We start from the raw sequence: 16156 nt of genomic DNA on the forward strand, positions 1-16156 counted from the left end.
AAGGCTGAGGAGGGACAGGTACGTTTGTGTGGGGCACAACCAGAGGAAGGAAGGGAGCTCTAAGACCAGGAAGAGAGATCATTTACCCCCGAGTGGCTTCCTGGCATCCAGGGCTGAAGGGTCCCTGGGGTTCTGTTCCCAGAAAGGAGGCAGACCAGTGCCTTCCGCATTGGGTGGACTCACATAGGGTCTTCTGTTGGGGGACAAGGAAGGATGCAGCAGCCTGTCCCCAACTTCCCAGTCCAGGCAGGAGCCTACAGTGCCTTGTGAGAGAGCCCACTCCAGGCCCCCAGGGTTCCCCTCAGGAGGGGAGGGGTGTGCCTGGATTCCTCCCACAGGTCCCCACCCTCCGCCCTGTGACTGGTACCCCAGGTGGGGTGGGGAGTTGCCCACATGGATAGAGAACTGGGCAAGACTGGCTGATCTCAAGCAGACGGGCCACATGGCCCATCCTCAGCTCTGGAAAGGCAGAGGGCTTCCAGAGGACTTTGCTGCTGGGGACTACACCGGAGACGTGTAGTAGGGAGCGCTGCTGTGGCTTTAATGGAGGCAAGTCTGTGACAGAGAATAAATACTTGGGGACAGCAGGGACTTGGAGGGGCATCTCCACTGACTTCTCCCCCAGCCCACACTGGGCCCCAATGTGCACACAGGCCAATGGGATCCCACAGTCCCTCTGGAAGCCAGGCCCAGTCCAAAGTGGCTGACCCCACAGGCTAAGAGCTGACCTCAGTGCTCTTCATACACCAAAGTTCATCTTGAGCCAGACTCCATCTGCCCATCACTGTTGCCCAAGCACAAACTCCAGGTGGCTGGAGGGGTCCCTTACACCCTTTGATGAGGCTGAGGGGGTATTGTGCAGCCCCCACATCAGAGGAGCCTTGGCAAGGAGCCAGTGGCCGGATCCATAGCCATGCCAGGTGCCTCCCACTTGGAGGGCCCAAAACCAGCTCCCTGGTGAGCTCAACTCTCCCCACCACTGGGCCCCGGCCAGGACCCCTGCCTTCTGCCATGTCCTCATCCCTGAGTCCTGGCTTCCCACCCACACCTCCACCCCGGCAGAGGGTGCTGACTTGGGAACCTGCTTCACTGTGGGACCCGTGTCCTCAGCAGTGAAATGACACATTCAGAGCCCCCCAAGTTCCCCCAGCTCCCTTCGGAAACTCTGGGGACCCTGCCCCTCAGCCAGCAGGGCCGAGTGTGGCTAGTGCAGTCTGCAACAGGCAGGCATGGTCATCCTCCGCATGTGGGCCAGCACCACGTGGGCCCTCATATGTCGGCACCCAGCTCTGCACACTGCTTGTCAGAGATGTGGGAGGCCAGGGAGTCTATGATGTCAAGCAGCAGCTGCTGACTCAGGGAGCGCAGCGTGGGTAGCTTGGAGACCTGTGGAGACACCCAAAAGGCCAAAACAGGCTGGAACCGGATTCTCGTGACGGCCCGGGTAGGCTGCGGAGTTTTCTGGGGGCTCCACCAGCTCAAGGAGCAGGCTGGCTCTGAGGATAGGGCGAGGAGTGGCCAGTGGGTGGGTGGCTCTGTTTGTTATCCCCAGGGCCCACTGCTGCAGAAGATGGCCAGATTGCAAGCACCCCCCACAACCTGGCCATCCTTCCAAGGGGGAGTGGGTCCTGAAGACGAGCATGGGCAGCGAGCACTGGGCAGGAGGGCCCTGACCTTGGTGAACTGGTGCACGATGATGTGCAGGCAGTGCCGCTTCATGTCCAGCGCCTGCGTCTTGTCAGCTGCCTCCAGGATCTGGAACAGCAGGTTTCCTGAGGTGCCGCCCCAGCTCTCACCAACCCACCCAGGTGCCAGGAGGCCCGCGGGCACCAGGCGAGCTACCTGCAGCACATTCTGCACCGTCACGTTCATCTCCAGGTTCTGCTTGCAGTACGCCTGCAGCCGGTTATTGTAGAAGCCGTAGTAGTAGGGGGCCGCGAACAGGTAGCTGGGGGCTGGTTAAGGAGCTGCCACTCAAAGAAGCCCACGCTCCTGCTGCCCTGCCCTCCTCCCCAGGCCGGTGCGACTGGACCCCCTGCTCACAGGGGATGGAGAAAACCTGAGACCCTGGCTGCCTCCTCTGCTTGCTCAAACCAGGGGGACCCACCCCATATGAGGGACAGGCATGGGGTCCATGGGGAGTCAGGGACCAGGGCGGCAATCCAGGTGGGACAGATTTGCTCTCTACATGGATTCTGAACGACTTAGGGGTCAAAGGCCCCATTCAAGATCCAGCGAAAACCACAGGACTCTCTCCCCAGGAAAATACCCACAAGCACATTTGCAGAACAGTCCCAGCCTCACAGAGGCCTGCAGGACCTCTCACACCCCACATTCAGACCCCACTGAAGTGACGTGACCAGGAATCCCCCAGGAGTCCCTCACCCGGCACACACAGCAACGACTGACCCCTTCCTCTGGGCAGTCGCGAGGGTCAAGAACCCACCTATCCCTCCTGGCTACAAACCCCAGCGTGCTAACCATCCACCTGCTGCAGGGGACCCTGGGAGAGCACTGGCACCAGGAAACCCTCAGGAAACCGCCCAGCCAGGACCAGCCAGCTGGGTCCCAAAGCCGCCCACGGTGGGCACTGGGACCACCAGTGGTGACCCAGGAGCAGCCTCGGAGGCACGGATGCAGCGAGTCCTCGGGCGGCATGTTGACCTCGCCATAGTAGATGTAACGCAGCATGGACTCGAAGGCCTGCCTGCTGGGCACCATCTCCCCGATGGAGATGTTCACCTGCCCATCCTCAGGCATGAAGGAGCGGAACATGGCCTCAAAGTAGCTGCAGACAGAGGGCAGCAGAGACCAGGCTCTCAGTGGACGCAGCCAGCACCAGGGCCCGCCCTGCCCAGCAGCCTTACCCCCACCCACCTGGAGCGGGCAGCCAGGATGGCCTTGTGGGCCGGCCGTGGGTGCCCATCCAGCAGCAGCGTGATGTCACAAAACTCCGCACCGGCCCCCTCCAGGTATGCCTTCAAGTCCTGGATCAGAGACGTTCCTGGGGGGAGGCAGAAGGACCTGAGCAGGCACCTCCCACTTCCCACCAGACCCTGAGCCAGAGGCCAGCTTCTGACTCGGGACCCCACAGCCACCACCTCCTGCACATTTGTCCGTGTTGCCACCCTGAATGAACCTCCCCCAGGCCAGAGGCCTCAGTCTGGCCCTTGAGGCACAGCCAGGCTCTGTTCTCTTCTCCCCTCAGCCCTAAACATGGCCCCCCACAGTCTGATCTTTTCCCAAACTCAGCCCACTGAGCCCTCCTGGGCCTGGCACGCCCTATGCGCCCACCATGTGTCACCTGGAGCCAGTGACCAGGGGTAGTACAGGCCCCAAGGAGAGTCAAGGGATGAAGGAATCTATGATGTCCCTTCCCTGGCTGAGCGGGGACAGAGAGGCATTGGGAGCGTCTGAAGTCTGCAGGCTGTGCTCTCCCCTCGCTAGGCCCCAGACAGAGGGTGGGCCTGAAAGAGCTCAGCGTCTAATCACCACGACCCTGAGCAGTTGCTCACTTCAGAAGCCCTCAGCCCTGCCATCCCAGTCAGAGCAGAGAGGTGCCTGTGGCCACGTCCAGGAGCAGGCTCAGGAGAGTCCCCGCCCTTGGGCACACCGCCTGCTGTGGAAAGCCCGGTGCATCGGATTTCTTGCTTTGACTGAGTCTGAACTGCCTCCCTGTCTGCCCCTGCCCCTGCGCCCGGTGGGGAGCGCTCTGCGGTCCCCCGACATCCAGCCCCTCCCTGAGGGCCTGGCAGGTGCTTCCATGGTTCCCAAGTCTCCACCCCAGAAAGACGGTGCCCTGCCCAGCCACCCTCAGGGAAGGGGACTGGGGCTCCTACCGATGTCCACGGGCTGATCCGAGGGGCTGCGGGGGGGCGGCTGCTGCTTCCGACGCACGATCTCCACAATCAGTGGGGACGAGAGGCGCTCGAACTCCTTCATCATGATCACCTGGTTGAAGTGGGACTCCTTCACCACGAAGTTCAAGCAGTGCTCCTGGGACAGACAGGCCGGGGCAGGCAGGTGGGGTCAGGCCTCGGCCCGGGACAAGGCAACAGGCTGGGCAAGGGGCTTGCAGCGGTGGGCAGGGTGGGCTGCCGTGCCACCCCTGCCCCGCACCTTGAGCTGGCCCAGCTGCAGCCTGGCGGCGCTCTCACACACAACCAGCACGTTCTGCAGGTCGACGGAGGCCTCAATGTACTGCCGGCACAGCTGCTCCAGGCGGCACAGCTGGAAGCTGAGTGCCAACTTGTACACGTCCATGATGAGCAGCACGTCCTCCACGTGCCCTGCGCCAAGAGCTCCCTCAGCCTGGGGAGTGTGGGGTGAGGGACCAGAGGACGGGGCAGGGAGGATAGGGCCCTGGGCTCCCTCCATGGATGAGGATGGGTTGGGGCTGTCAGGCCAGAATAAGGCCTTGGGGGTCCCAAGAAGCGGCTTAGCCACACGCGGGTGGTCAGGAGTGGCTGCAACCTCTGAGCCTCAGACTGCCCACCTGCTAGGCAGGGCTGCCCACGCCCCACCAAATTCCCGCTCCATCCCCCGCCAGGCAGACCTTTCCGAGGGTATTTGATCTTGTCAGTGTAGAGGAACTGCATGAGCACCTCAAAGGGCCGGGCCTCGGCCTCGCGGATGGCCACGCGCAGCAGGGGCGGCCGGGCCCCACCCACAGCTGCACCAGGGGCCTCCCTGGGAGCTGGGGCTGCCTCCTCTTCCAGCTTCTGTGGCGAGAGGAAGGGGAGTTCAAGGGCACCCCATGGATGTGAGGTGGGGTGAGGTGGGGTGGGGTGGGGTGGTGTGGGGTGGGGCAGACACCTCACCTGGGCCAGCCGCTCCCGCGCCTGCACGATCTTCCTGCGGAGCCAGCGGCTCCGTGCTGTGACAATGGCCACATGGCCCTGCACACACTCCTCCTTCTGTGGTAAGAACGATGCCTTGGTGGAGGGCACAGGACCCTCACCCAAGGGGGCCAAGGCCCAGCCAGCCAGGGCGGGGCCCGAGGGCTCCAGGCACCAGTGGGTGGCCAGCCGTGCCTCTGGGTGCAAAGCACCCACTCGGCAGCTCACAGGCAGGGCCGGACATGGGCAGGGCACCCACCTCACCCAGCACGAACTCCACGTCGCAGAACTGGCGGCTCTCCCACAGCCGCCCATAGTCCTCATGCAGCGTGCACTTGGGGTAACAGGAGAACTGCAGGAGGAGACCCGTGTTGCCGAGGGAAGCCACTGTCGGCCGGCTCTGCCCCCTGCCCCCTCCAGGGCACAGATGCTCCAGGCTGCCTTCCTGAGCTCAGCTCAGCCTCCGCTGGCTCTGCTGTGAGCTCCCACGCCCCCCTGCACTGAGGCTTCTCAGACTGCCCTCAGCCTAGAGGCCCCATCCCAGCTGCCAGATTCCTCAGAAAGGCCACTGTCCCACCGGGCGCAGCCCCAGCTCTGGCTGCTCTGGGACAAGCCCCACCCCACCCACTGGGCTGTAGTTTCTGTCCCCGGGGCCATGCAGCCTGGCTGGCCCCACTGCAGAGTCAGCTGTGAGGTAGCGCCTCCCCTGCAGGCTGGGAGCCCCACCTGGAACCTGTACATCTCCCCGCTGCGGATGTTGTTGTCCACAGTGCCCCCGAAGATATACATGGCATCCGAGATCACAGCAGCTGCATGGAAGAGCCTTCCGCTGGGCAGCTGGGTGGAGAGCAGGACAAGTCGGGAGGTGAGGGGGGGCGGGGGGGTCTCCAGCAGCAGGGCTGGCTGAGGCCTGGAGCTGGCCAGGCTGTGGACAAGGATGTGGCACCAATGGCCTTGAAGGAGAGGCCAGAGAGCAGGCCCCCAGGTGCAGCACAGGGTGGGAGGCGGGGCCTGTGTGGGTGGTGGACAGGACGGGCCTCTATGGGCCCACAGAGTGGACAGAGCAGGTGCCTGGTTTCGCATGCTGCACCAACGTGGCCCAGCCAGCAGGGCATGGGTTCCTGGCCCTTGCCTCACTCGCTGTATGACCCCTACAAGTACTTCTATGACCCTCAGTTCCCCTTCTGTGAGAGGAGCTGATCACAGGTCCGGCTTCAGGCTGTGATGGAGCAGTAACGAGGGTACCAGCCCTCACCTCTGAGGCTGGCGGGGCGGGCTGCTTGGCTGTGGTGGTGCCAAAGTCCAAGCCGAACACATCTCGGGACTTCTTGAAGCCACCCCGCTCCTCGGAGGCCAGGGCGGGCACCTCCTCGGAAGTAGACGCTCGCTCTGGCACCTCAGCCCCGCCGACCTGGCGAGGAGAGATATGCAGGGGTGGGATCAGTCAACAAGGGTGGGGCAGGCACCAAAGACCTCCTGCCATCCCTGCCTGGGTGCTGTGGGGACAAGTGTGGGAGGGGGAAGAGCCACAGCACGAGAGCACTTGCAGCCAGGCTGGGAGGGGAACCAGCATCAAGGCAGGCAGCCGGGTGCAGACATCATGGGAAGTGGAATGCTAAACGCTCGCAGGCTGCAAGGTGGAGAACAGGCCAGAGGGGCCCCCAGCCCAGGGTCAGGCCAGGGCAGGCGTCCAGGGCCGAGGGCCCGGGAATCCTGGCCTGCCTCCTGCTGCTGTCTGAAGCCCTGGGAGCCCTCTGAGGCTGTAAGGAGCTGGGGAGGAGGTGGGCTCTGCCCGCTGTCTTTGGCCTGGCAGCACTCACCTCGCTGTCCGAGCTGGGCTGGACAACCTCCCAGGTCTGGAAGTCCACGTCATAGCAGTGCAGCTCATTGGGCAGCGTGTTGTCGGCTGCGCCTCCAAACACGTAGAGGTGGCGGTCAAAGGCTACCATAGTGTGCCCATAGCGCCGCTGAGGAGGCGGCGGGGAGCCCCGGAGCAGGTGCTCAGTGGGGATCCGTGTCCACCTGGGGGCACAGGACAGTGAGCCAGGGCCGGGGCGTGGCTCCTGCTCCCCCCAGCCTCCACCTGGGCTCGGAGGCCCCCTCCCCAGTGGCCCCTGGGGAGACCAATCTGGGCCAAGGGAGGGCCTGCAGCACGTGTGCCCAGCATCACACCCCCCACTTTGCCCTGGCAGCAGCTCTCCTGGCTCTACGCAGCCCACCACGGGGTCCTGCCCGAGCCCGCTCCTGTCTCTCCAGCCATGGAGCAGGCAGCAGTGGCAAGGCAGGAGGGGTGGCATCGGACCACTCTCTGGGGCATGTCCACCACCCGAACGTGTGGGATGATCCCCAAAGCCAAGTCCCCACCCCAGGAGCTGCTGGGACCCCACCCCCCGATGCCACTCCTGCAGTGCTCTCTACCTCCAAGGGCTTCCCGGCAAATCCTCTCTTTGCTAAGTCAGCCCAAGAACCCACCCAGATCCTGGCCAGGCAGAGCCATGCCATCTGGCTCCATGCTGACCCCCGTGCCCCGCACATGCTGGGCTCACGAGGTGCCTATGCATTGCCACTGCCACAGGGAGGTGGCCTGCAGTCCGCGGGAGCTTGCGAGAACACCTCCAGATGCAGGTGTGGGTGCCGACCGTGGGCCCCACCACCAGGGCACTCACGTCTTATCCTTGAATTCAAACTGGAAGAGGTTGTTGGTTATCTTGGCTCCGCTCTGCCCCGAGAACACAAACATCTTGTCCCGGCACACAGCCACGGGGAAGTTGCAGCAGGATGGCGGGATCTCGCCACTCTGGGCCACCTGGCATGGGGAGGATGGCTCAGCCGGGGCGTCCCTGGACCAGCCCACCCAGCCGCGGCCCACACTGCTCAAGTGGGACTACTTGAATTCTTGAAACTTCCATGAAAGAAGGTTCACAGATTAATTTTGCAAAACAGCTTAAAGCACCACCTTGCCCACCTAAATGGGCCCAATTTAGAACAGCTGAGGCCAAAATCCTCATTACAGGGGAAAGAAACCCCAAGGAGAAAGACAGTGGTGCAGTCAGTCAGATCACCCAGAAACAGCAGCCAGCAGGACACCTTGTTGCGTTCAAATAAGGGTGGATTATACCCACACTGCATCAGCCCCTGGGACGCCCTGCCAACCGAGGCAGGGCCCTCAGTCACTGGATAACTGCCGCTGGAACTGGTCGTGGGGCTGGGGTGGGAGGTCAGTGGGTACAGCCAGACCAAGGTCAAGGCTGGGCTTTGGCAAGGGGCAGAAAGTTACCTCCGTGTCGGCCCATGCACCCCCAGGGCCTCCCTGCACCTTCACCTCCCCAGCCCCACCTCAGACCCCCCGCACCCCTCACCTCCCTGCCTCCCCTCCCCCACCCCCCTGCACCCCTTACCTCCCTGGGCCCACCCCAGCCCCCCAAGCCCTCACCTCCCTGCCTCCCCCGCCCCACCCCAGCACCCACACCCCTCACCTCCTCCCAGCACGTGAGTTCCCGGTCCTGGAGGCCAATGGTCCACATGTCATTCAACCTGCATTAGAACAGAGGGATCAGGATTGCCACAGCTGGGGCTGGCTGTCAGGGTGCACCTGGGCCTGGCCAGGAGGGATGGCTCCAGGGAAGAACATCTTGTGGGACTCTGCCCAGGGGACTACAGAGCAGCCATGAGGTGGGGGCTTCTATTGAGGGGGAGCTGGATGGAATCCCTGCCGTGCCAGAGCCCCAGCCAGCCAGACAGGAACGAGTGGCCTCATTCACGACATCTGGGGCAGTGTGGGAGGCTCAGCCACTCCCTCGGCTGACCCCCGGGGCTAGGAGAGGACCTCAGAGAGGCGACGCTCCCAGAAACCACCATCAACACCACACCAGCTGGAGTTTCTGTAATGCTGACATTTTGGGGAATGAGCACACTCTACTTTTGTAATCAGAAAAATAGAGCGAAGCCAATTTTCTACAATAAGCAGGAAAATGCCTGTGCCGCAGGCAAGAACCCTGTGTGGCCCTCCTCGGGGTCGGGGACCAGGCTGAGCCCTGCCGCTGCCACCCACCTGCCCACTCAGCCCTCAGGGTCACTCACTGTGGGCCAAGTATTCCCACCCCAGCAATTCAAGGGTCCACTTCCCCCACCCTGGCTCTGATGACACCCGGCTATGGCCCCACTGCTGCGGGGACCAGCACACCCTCAAGATATCTGTCAGGCTTGCCACCTCCTCAGACGCCACAGGAGGCGCCTCAGGGTGCTGGTCCTGCTGACCCCTGTGGGGGTCGGGCAGGGCTCCGCTCAGTGCCCATCACCCTCTTCCTGCCACCCCGTCCACACACTCTCCCTCCTGAGAAACCCCCAGCCTGAGCCTTCCCACACCAGGAAGGCCCACTCTGTGCCTCAGTACACTCACGGGGCGCTCAGAGGTGGGGTGCACAGGCAGGCCACCACCTACCTGGCATTGCCATCATAGCCAGCAAAGATCCACAGCTTGTCACTGTATACCGTGGCGCCATGGGCCGACCTAGCAACTGGCAACCTGGAGTGTGAAGAGGGGGTGGGGAGTGAGACCGCCCAGCATAGACCCAGCCTCACAGCCCCATGAAGCCAGTGCAGGGGCCACAGCCCTGCAGATCCCACCAGGGCCCCAGGGCTGTCATGCCCACATCTGCTGACACTGCGGCTCTGGGGACTCCAGCCGGGGCACTGGGAATAAGCGGCAGCACCAGAGGCTGAGCTCACGAGGCACAGGGCAGCTGGATGAGGAATTCAGACGTCCACAGGGCACAGAGCCTGCTCCCAGCTACCACCAGAGTATCAAAGGGGGTGCGCGCAATACAGCCCCAGTGAAGCGCCCATCAGCAAGACGCCCAAGTCCCTTCTACCTCCTAAAGGAGGGCATCAGAGAGCTCGGAGGAGGCCATGGATGGGAGCAGCGGAAGTTAGCACCAACACCCAGCTCCCCGCCACTGTGTACCCCCAAGGCCTCTGAGCCTTGGGCTCTTCACCCCTAACGCTACAGGGGCCAGATCCCAGGCCTGCTGCCACCCAGGACCCAGAGTAGGGGCCATCAGGACAACCCCAAAAGTTTCAGCAAAGTCTCTCACCGGCCTTCAATTTTCCACTCCGTCCACTGGCCAGTTGCAAACTTGTATTCAAAGAGGTCATTTTTATTCTTCAAGTTAGAATTGGAATAAATGTCCCCGGTGTAGCCCCCTGGGTAAAGAGAGTGAAAAACTGTCACACCCAAAGGCAGCATTTCAGAGTCTTCAAACCTCAGGAGGTGGGGCAGAATCTGGCCCATTTAAAATGTTTTCCAGGACTCCCCCTCCAAACTTTGGGGAGCACCTCCTGCACGCCTCCCTCTGTGCTAGGCTCTGGGGACACAGGGAAGAGCAGAACCCCATTCCCTGCTCCCAGTGGAGGGTGAGGGTGGGGGAGCTACCTTCCGGCCCAGTCACAGAGCAGACAGTTCCAATCCCAGGAGATCAGAACTGTTAGGGAAAGGGGCCCACAGGAGAGGCCCCGACCCAGCATAAGAACTCCGAGGACTCCGGCAGCAGAAGCTGAGGGCGGGCAGCACGCCCAATGCTGGTGGGCAGGGCCGCGGAGCTGTGGGCCGGACGTGAGAGGCGCTCACCAAAGACGAACATGCTGCTCCCGTGGACGACGGCCGAGTGGTGGTAGCGCGGGGCCGGTGGGGTCCCGGTGGTGAAGGCCCTGGGGGTGCAGGGGAGTGAGGTCAGCAGGAGCCAGCTGTGTGGTCCACGCCACATGGGCAGCCCCTGCCACTCCCACACTTCCTGTTAATTTTGCATTTTGAAGGTAATAATTGTTTCATTATAGAAACATTAAAAAAAATTGCCAATAAGGAAAAAACAAAAACCACCCTAAAACTTTGTATAATCCCTTTGCCGGAAACCACTGCTCACACCTTGAGGTCTCCCCCTACATCTCTGCTATGCATATTTATGCCTCTGAGTAATTTTTGTTAATGGAATCATGTGGTGGGTATTTTGTAATCTGCGTTTTCAGCTGACCTGTAGAATGTGAATAGGTCTTCATGCTACTCTAGAATCATCTATACCCACATTCTCACAGCTGCACTGTATTCCATAGTATGTATTCTGCAACATATTTTATTTATTGAATTCAAAGCCTAGTTATACAGCTTTCCTGGGGCTGCTCCTTTTCAGAGTTTTACACTTAAGAATTTTTAACAAAGAATTGTAAAGCCTTCAGAGGGACCCTGCAAATTAATCTGTAACTGTGCACCATATTTTAAAGTCAAGTGCAAGAGAAACAATGTATCAATTTCTGCAGCAATCCCAGCTCCACCCGGGTCTCCTGGGCAGAGGGTGGGCACCCTGGAGTGATGTTGCCCAGGTGTGCCAGGTTCAGCAGCTGTGAGTCCTGGGCCTGGACGTCCTCCTCCATCAAAGGGGGCAGTGAGACCCCACCCCAGAGGGCTGCTGGGGACCAGAGGGCGGCGTGCAGAGCTCCTGCATGGAGCGTGGCACTCGAGTGGCTCAGCAGGTCTGTGCTCCTGCACGAGCAGATGGCAGAGCTCAGGAGGAGGTCCAGCATCTCCTCATCCGAGGATCCACTTCTCCCCCTCGGCTATAAGCTGTTCCCCAGCAGGGGCAGGTGGGCACAAATATGCAGTGCTCAGAGAGGGCAGGTGTCTTGCCCAAGGCCACACAGCTGGGGAAGGCCATCTGTGGGAGGAAAGCCAAGACCCACTGGCTGAGGATGGGCCCCACAGGGCAGGAAGGAGGGCAGCACCCTGCAGCAACAGAGTTGATCCTGGAAGGACCCACCCACCGATAGCCCCCATGTTGACTCCCACACCAGCCCCTGGCCCAAGAGACAGGCGTGGTGACTGAAGGGCTCTCTTGAGGCAGAATTTGAGGACCTGCAACTGGATCAAACAGATCCCCTTAATTAACAGGATTCAGAACAATCAATCTCAGTCTTGGACTAGAAAAGAAACCCAGGAGAGAGGGAAACACTAAGGGCAGCTACGGGCATGACATCCCTGAGGCGCTGTCATGCTTCTTGAAGCTTCTCTCTAGCTTTCCATGATGAGCACGACTCCACAGGCAATGAGGGCCCAGCACAGTGCTACCATGTCCTAGGAGAAAGAGAGGGGACCTGGAGCTCGGGAGGCCACCCACCTGCACCAGGAGCAGTCCTTCACGTCAAACCGCAGGAGGTCGTTGAGCATCGTCTTCCTGAAAGACAGCCAGGGAGAAGTGGCTTCAGTCCCCGCCTGCTCTGGAGGGCGTTGCCCAGCCAGGACCCAGGAGATGGACACTGCAGCCCAGGGGGCGGGGCGGGGCTGTTTTGAGGGACTTCGCCAGGTCCAGGCAACCAGCTGATGCCTGAGGGACCAGAGAGGTGACCACAAAGGAAGCTCCCTGGCTGGTGCAGGCACTTAGGCTGCTACAAAGGTGGGACCAGCCTGCCTGGGGTCAGGGCCAAAGCAGGATCCCAGCCACCCAGTGACTGACTTGAGGGCTCACAGCTCCCCCGAGGCTCCAGAATCCTCACTTGCAGTCCCACTCACACGTCTCAGTGCCCTCTCTGAGGCGAGGCAGCGCCACCATGCAGATGCGCGCCCACATCTCAGGGGAGGCCCGCTCCCTTCTCTCTGATCTTCCTGCCACCTCGTTATCACAAAGCTAGCATAACAACTACTTTAAAGATACAATATTTGGAAAACAAATCCACCAGCAATCGCACCACCTAAGAAGACCTGCATGTTCCCTTGTCAGTCAGAGGGAAGAAGGGCATCAACCCAGCAGGAGCCCGGCACCCCCTGCACGCGATGCCAGGCCAGGCCTGCACCGGGTGCCCTCTGCCCTGCCTTGCTATGTCTGCACCAGGTAAACGTGCTCTCCACCTCCATTTACAGAGCCAGCCTGGGTGATCAAAAGGAAGCAGGGGTGTAACCCCAAGTCCAGCCCCCTCCCATTTGTCCTTCCTGCTTCCGGCTGAAGGAGGCCATCTTTCTTTCTACCTAGTCAGTCTTTACAAAGTTGCAACTAGAGTGAGACAAATTTCTATCCTGTTTCTTAGTCTCACATTGTAGCAAACTCTACCTGCTACAGAACACTCCCGGGGATGTTCCCACCCACTGCCCTGGGCTGCACACCAGGCCTGTTCTAGTTTGGGGGATTGCAGTAAACATCTGCAGGCAAATGCCTCTCCCTTATTTCATTCCTTCGTGTGACAAACATTTATTGAATTCTCTGGGTGCTGGCATATAGGTCCCGCCCTGGCGGAGAAGACAGATAATAAACATCTGTGTGCTCTGGGGACGAACGGAGCCTGTAAGAGGTGCAGAAGGGGAGGGGAGGGCCGCCAGTCGGTCCAGTTGGTCCAGGTGGTCGGGGAAGGCCTCACTCAGGGGATTCAGAAGAGGGGCAGGAAGGGTGGGAAGGAGGGAACAGTCAGTGCAAGGGCCTGAAGAGGAGGATGCTTGGTCCAATCAGAACACAGCAAGGCAGCGGTGTGGCCCGGTGCCGTGTGGGATGAGGGCAGAGGAGCAGTGAGGACACAGAGACTGCCAAGAGGGCTTGGGCTTTTACTCAGAGGCAGGTGGAGAGACATCTCAGGGTTACGAGCCGAGGAGGAACATGCTCCAACTCGCATTTTCAACTAGCTGCTCCTAGGGAAAGAGACCAAGGGGGAGACAGGCTGGAAGCCACAGGCCATGCCCAAAGAGATCGTTCTGTCCAGTCTGCAGGTCCTCATGGGGCCCTGTGTACCCCACCAGCCCCAAGTCAGCTCCCCCAGGGAGTCCTGCAGGACCAAGGCTGGAGCAGCAATCAGAAGCCAGCTCTTCCTGGGCTTCAGGCCAGGTCGTGTGGTTGAGAGGCAGGGACAGGACTCGGAGGCAGGATCGGTCATGTGCAAGCACTGCACCCTCAGCACAAGGAAACCTCTGTCCTGAGCCCCTCATGGCCTTGTGCTCACTGACCCTTGGAAAAGCAGGCATGTGGCCACCCCCATATACAGAGGAGGAGACCAGGGTGCAGTTCATGCCATCAAGCTGCCAGCCCTGAACCCTGTCTATCCAGAAGACCAAGCTTCAGCACCACATCCAGCAGGCCTGCAATCCTCCCCAAGCCTTGCTGGGCACCCCTGGCCTTTTCTGGGCACATCAACAAAGAATGAGGGAGAGGAGTCCTGCCCAGACTCCAGACCCAGTGCTGTTCTGCACACTCTCACCTCCAGGCCGTTGACCACACTGATCCCTCAGCTTGGCACACTCTTCCTCTTTGCCTGGCTCACTCCCACTCATCTTCCAGGTCATCAACCCCTCCAGGAAAGCTTCTCTGACCAGACAAGACCCCTCTCTCCTGGTCCAGAACAAGCATGCCTGCTGTGCCTGCACCCAGGACTTGACATGGCCCAGCCCACCCTAAGACAGCTCTTTCGCTCTGGGTGAGTCCAGCTCCTGGGGGATGGGTCACAGAGAAACATGCCAGGAGAAGGAAGTGGCTGCAGAAACCAAGGGGTCATCTTGGCCATTACCTTTCACCAAAGAAAACCAGCCACAACTGAATTGGGAACAATTCATGGCATGGAGGTGTGCCCACCAACAGAAGATTGGATCATTGCCAGGAAAGTTATTTGCCAGGAATTTATAGCAACGTGGGAAAACTCTTACAAAAAGTGAAAAACACAGTAAATAAATAAAACTGTGTCCTCCATCAGCTCTCGGCTGCCATGTGAGCACGTGGATGGGCCCAGAGAGAAGTGCAGGGAAGGGAGTGCACCTGGCAGGGGTGGCAGCCAGGGCAGCTGTTTTTCTTTCAAGGCTGTGTCCACTCACTCAGAACCAGCGGGACGCTTCTGTCTCCTGGGCATGTGATACCCACTCGGTGCTGTGCTAAGGGCCCTGAGTGTGGGGAACCTCACGGATGGGGAAACAGGCTGAGTGCTTAGCTAACATCTGGAAAGATAGCAGCAGAGCTAAAGAGACCCAGTCTGAAGCACCGTGCTTCTCCCTCCCTGGTCCAAACACCGCGATGTTCAGACTCACTCACCCATTGTCTCCACCAAATACATAGATGGCATCTTTATAGGCCACCACTGTGTGCTTGCTGCGCCTGGAAAGAAAGGAGGGGGTGGGCGGCAGTGAGGCCAGGACCTTCTTGGGGGCACCCAAGGAATGAGCCTAAGCACCACCGGGGCTGCCACAGAAGTGAGACAATCTCTCTCAACTGTCAAGATTGACAGAGACCCCTAAATTCCACCAGTACCCAAAGGACCCTGCATATGGGGAGCCCTGACACTGCCCTGGGATGCTCTGGACTCTGCACCACACTGCAGAGCACCTGGGACCCCAGCTCGAGACCCACAAACACAACTTAACTCTAGTACCCTGCCCCGGGCCACCCCACTCCGAGACTCCCTCAGAACCCCCACCCTGCCCTGGACACCGTCCTGGACACCACCACTCCCCCCGCCCTTTACCAGATCCCGTTCTGGGGCATCACGCCCCAGCTTCGCCCCTGGACCCCGCCATGGGACCCCCTCAGACAAGCCCCTCGCCCCCAAGGTCCCCTAAAGCCCCCCGTACCGGGCCCCCACGAACTCGTCGCAGGGCGGGAGGCGCCGCCAGCGATGCACTGTCTCGAAGGGCCCAAAGTTGAGCGTCAGGTACTCGACACTGTCCGAGCAGCTATGGTCAAAGTCCACGCTCGGGGCTACTTTGGACCGCGCGCCGCCTGCCAGGGCCCCGGCCCCGATCGGGCCCCCCGAGCCGCCCGGCCCAGCCATCTCGGGTCCACGCCCGATCGGCCACCGGGTCCGCGGGACGTACGGCCACCGCCCCGGGGCGCCCCGAAGGACTACATTTCCCGGCAAGCCTCGTGCCGATGGCGCAACACTTCCGGCCCGCGCCCCACTGTAGCCGGCCCACACTTCCCAGCAATCCTAGCGCTCCTCGTAACGCCGCGGATCTGGGCGGTGCCTGCGTCTGGACTGTGTGGCTGGCGCGTAACTTTCTGGGAAGCGTTTCCTGCTAAGTATGAGGGTCCGGTCCCCAGCCCTGTCCCGACTGCGCTTCCCCGGTGCTTGCCAGGCCCACGCTGCCCGGAGATCGGCCACAGTTCCCAGCATGCCCTGTCTGCATGTGGCTCCGGCCTTGATGGTCCGCCGCTCCCGGGATCCCAGGTGGAGGGTTCCGGGCTCTCAGCGGCCTACCAGGGAGCCTAGCTCTCCCCTTCCTGCTTGCGCCCTCAGTTCGGGCCCCCAGCGTCTCCCCTCGGCATTCCTATTGGCTGGGAGGTAGAGTGGCGCAGAAGCTCTGGATTGTC

General features: G+C 61.0%; 1 protein-coding gene across 2 annotated transcripts; it reads right to left on the bottom strand.

Moving 5' to 3' along the window:
- Positions 1-520: 520 nt before the first annotated feature.
- On the bottom strand, positions 521-16044 carry LZTR1 (leucine zipper like post translational regulator 1). 2 transcript variants are annotated; one of them, XM_023646765.2, is made up of 21 exons: positions 15418-16044; positions 14882-14944; positions 12002-12058; positions 10465-10544; positions 9932-10040; positions 9280-9363; positions 8315-8372; positions 7505-7644; positions 6659-6860; positions 6094-6249; positions 5565-5675; positions 5098-5190; positions 4821-4916; positions 4556-4721; positions 4120-4289; positions 3840-3996; positions 2878-3004; positions 2639-2788; positions 1843-1948; positions 1675-1755; positions 521-1386 (listed from the first exon to the last, which is right to left on the bottom strand). In XM_023646765.2, the coding sequence occupies exons 1-21, from the start codon at positions 15615-15617 to the stop codon at positions 1270-1272; spliced, it is 2523 nt and encodes an 840-aa protein (XP_023502533.2). In that variant the 5' UTR covers positions 15618-16044; the 3' UTR covers positions 521-1269. The 2 variants fall into 2 exon arrangements, with proteins under 2 accessions (XP_023502533.2, XP_023502534.2); XM_023646766.2 differs by having other exon boundaries at positions 3840-3951; positions 15418-15930.
- Between the last annotated feature and the right edge of the window lie 112 nt (positions 16045-16156).

Source organism: Equus caballus, chromosome 8, assembly GCF_041296265.1.
Source record: "Equus caballus isolate H_3958 breed thoroughbred chromosome 8, TB-T2T, whole genome shotgun sequence".
Classification (NCBI taxonomy): domain Eukaryota; kingdom Metazoa; phylum Chordata; class Mammalia; order Perissodactyla; family Equidae; genus Equus; species Equus caballus.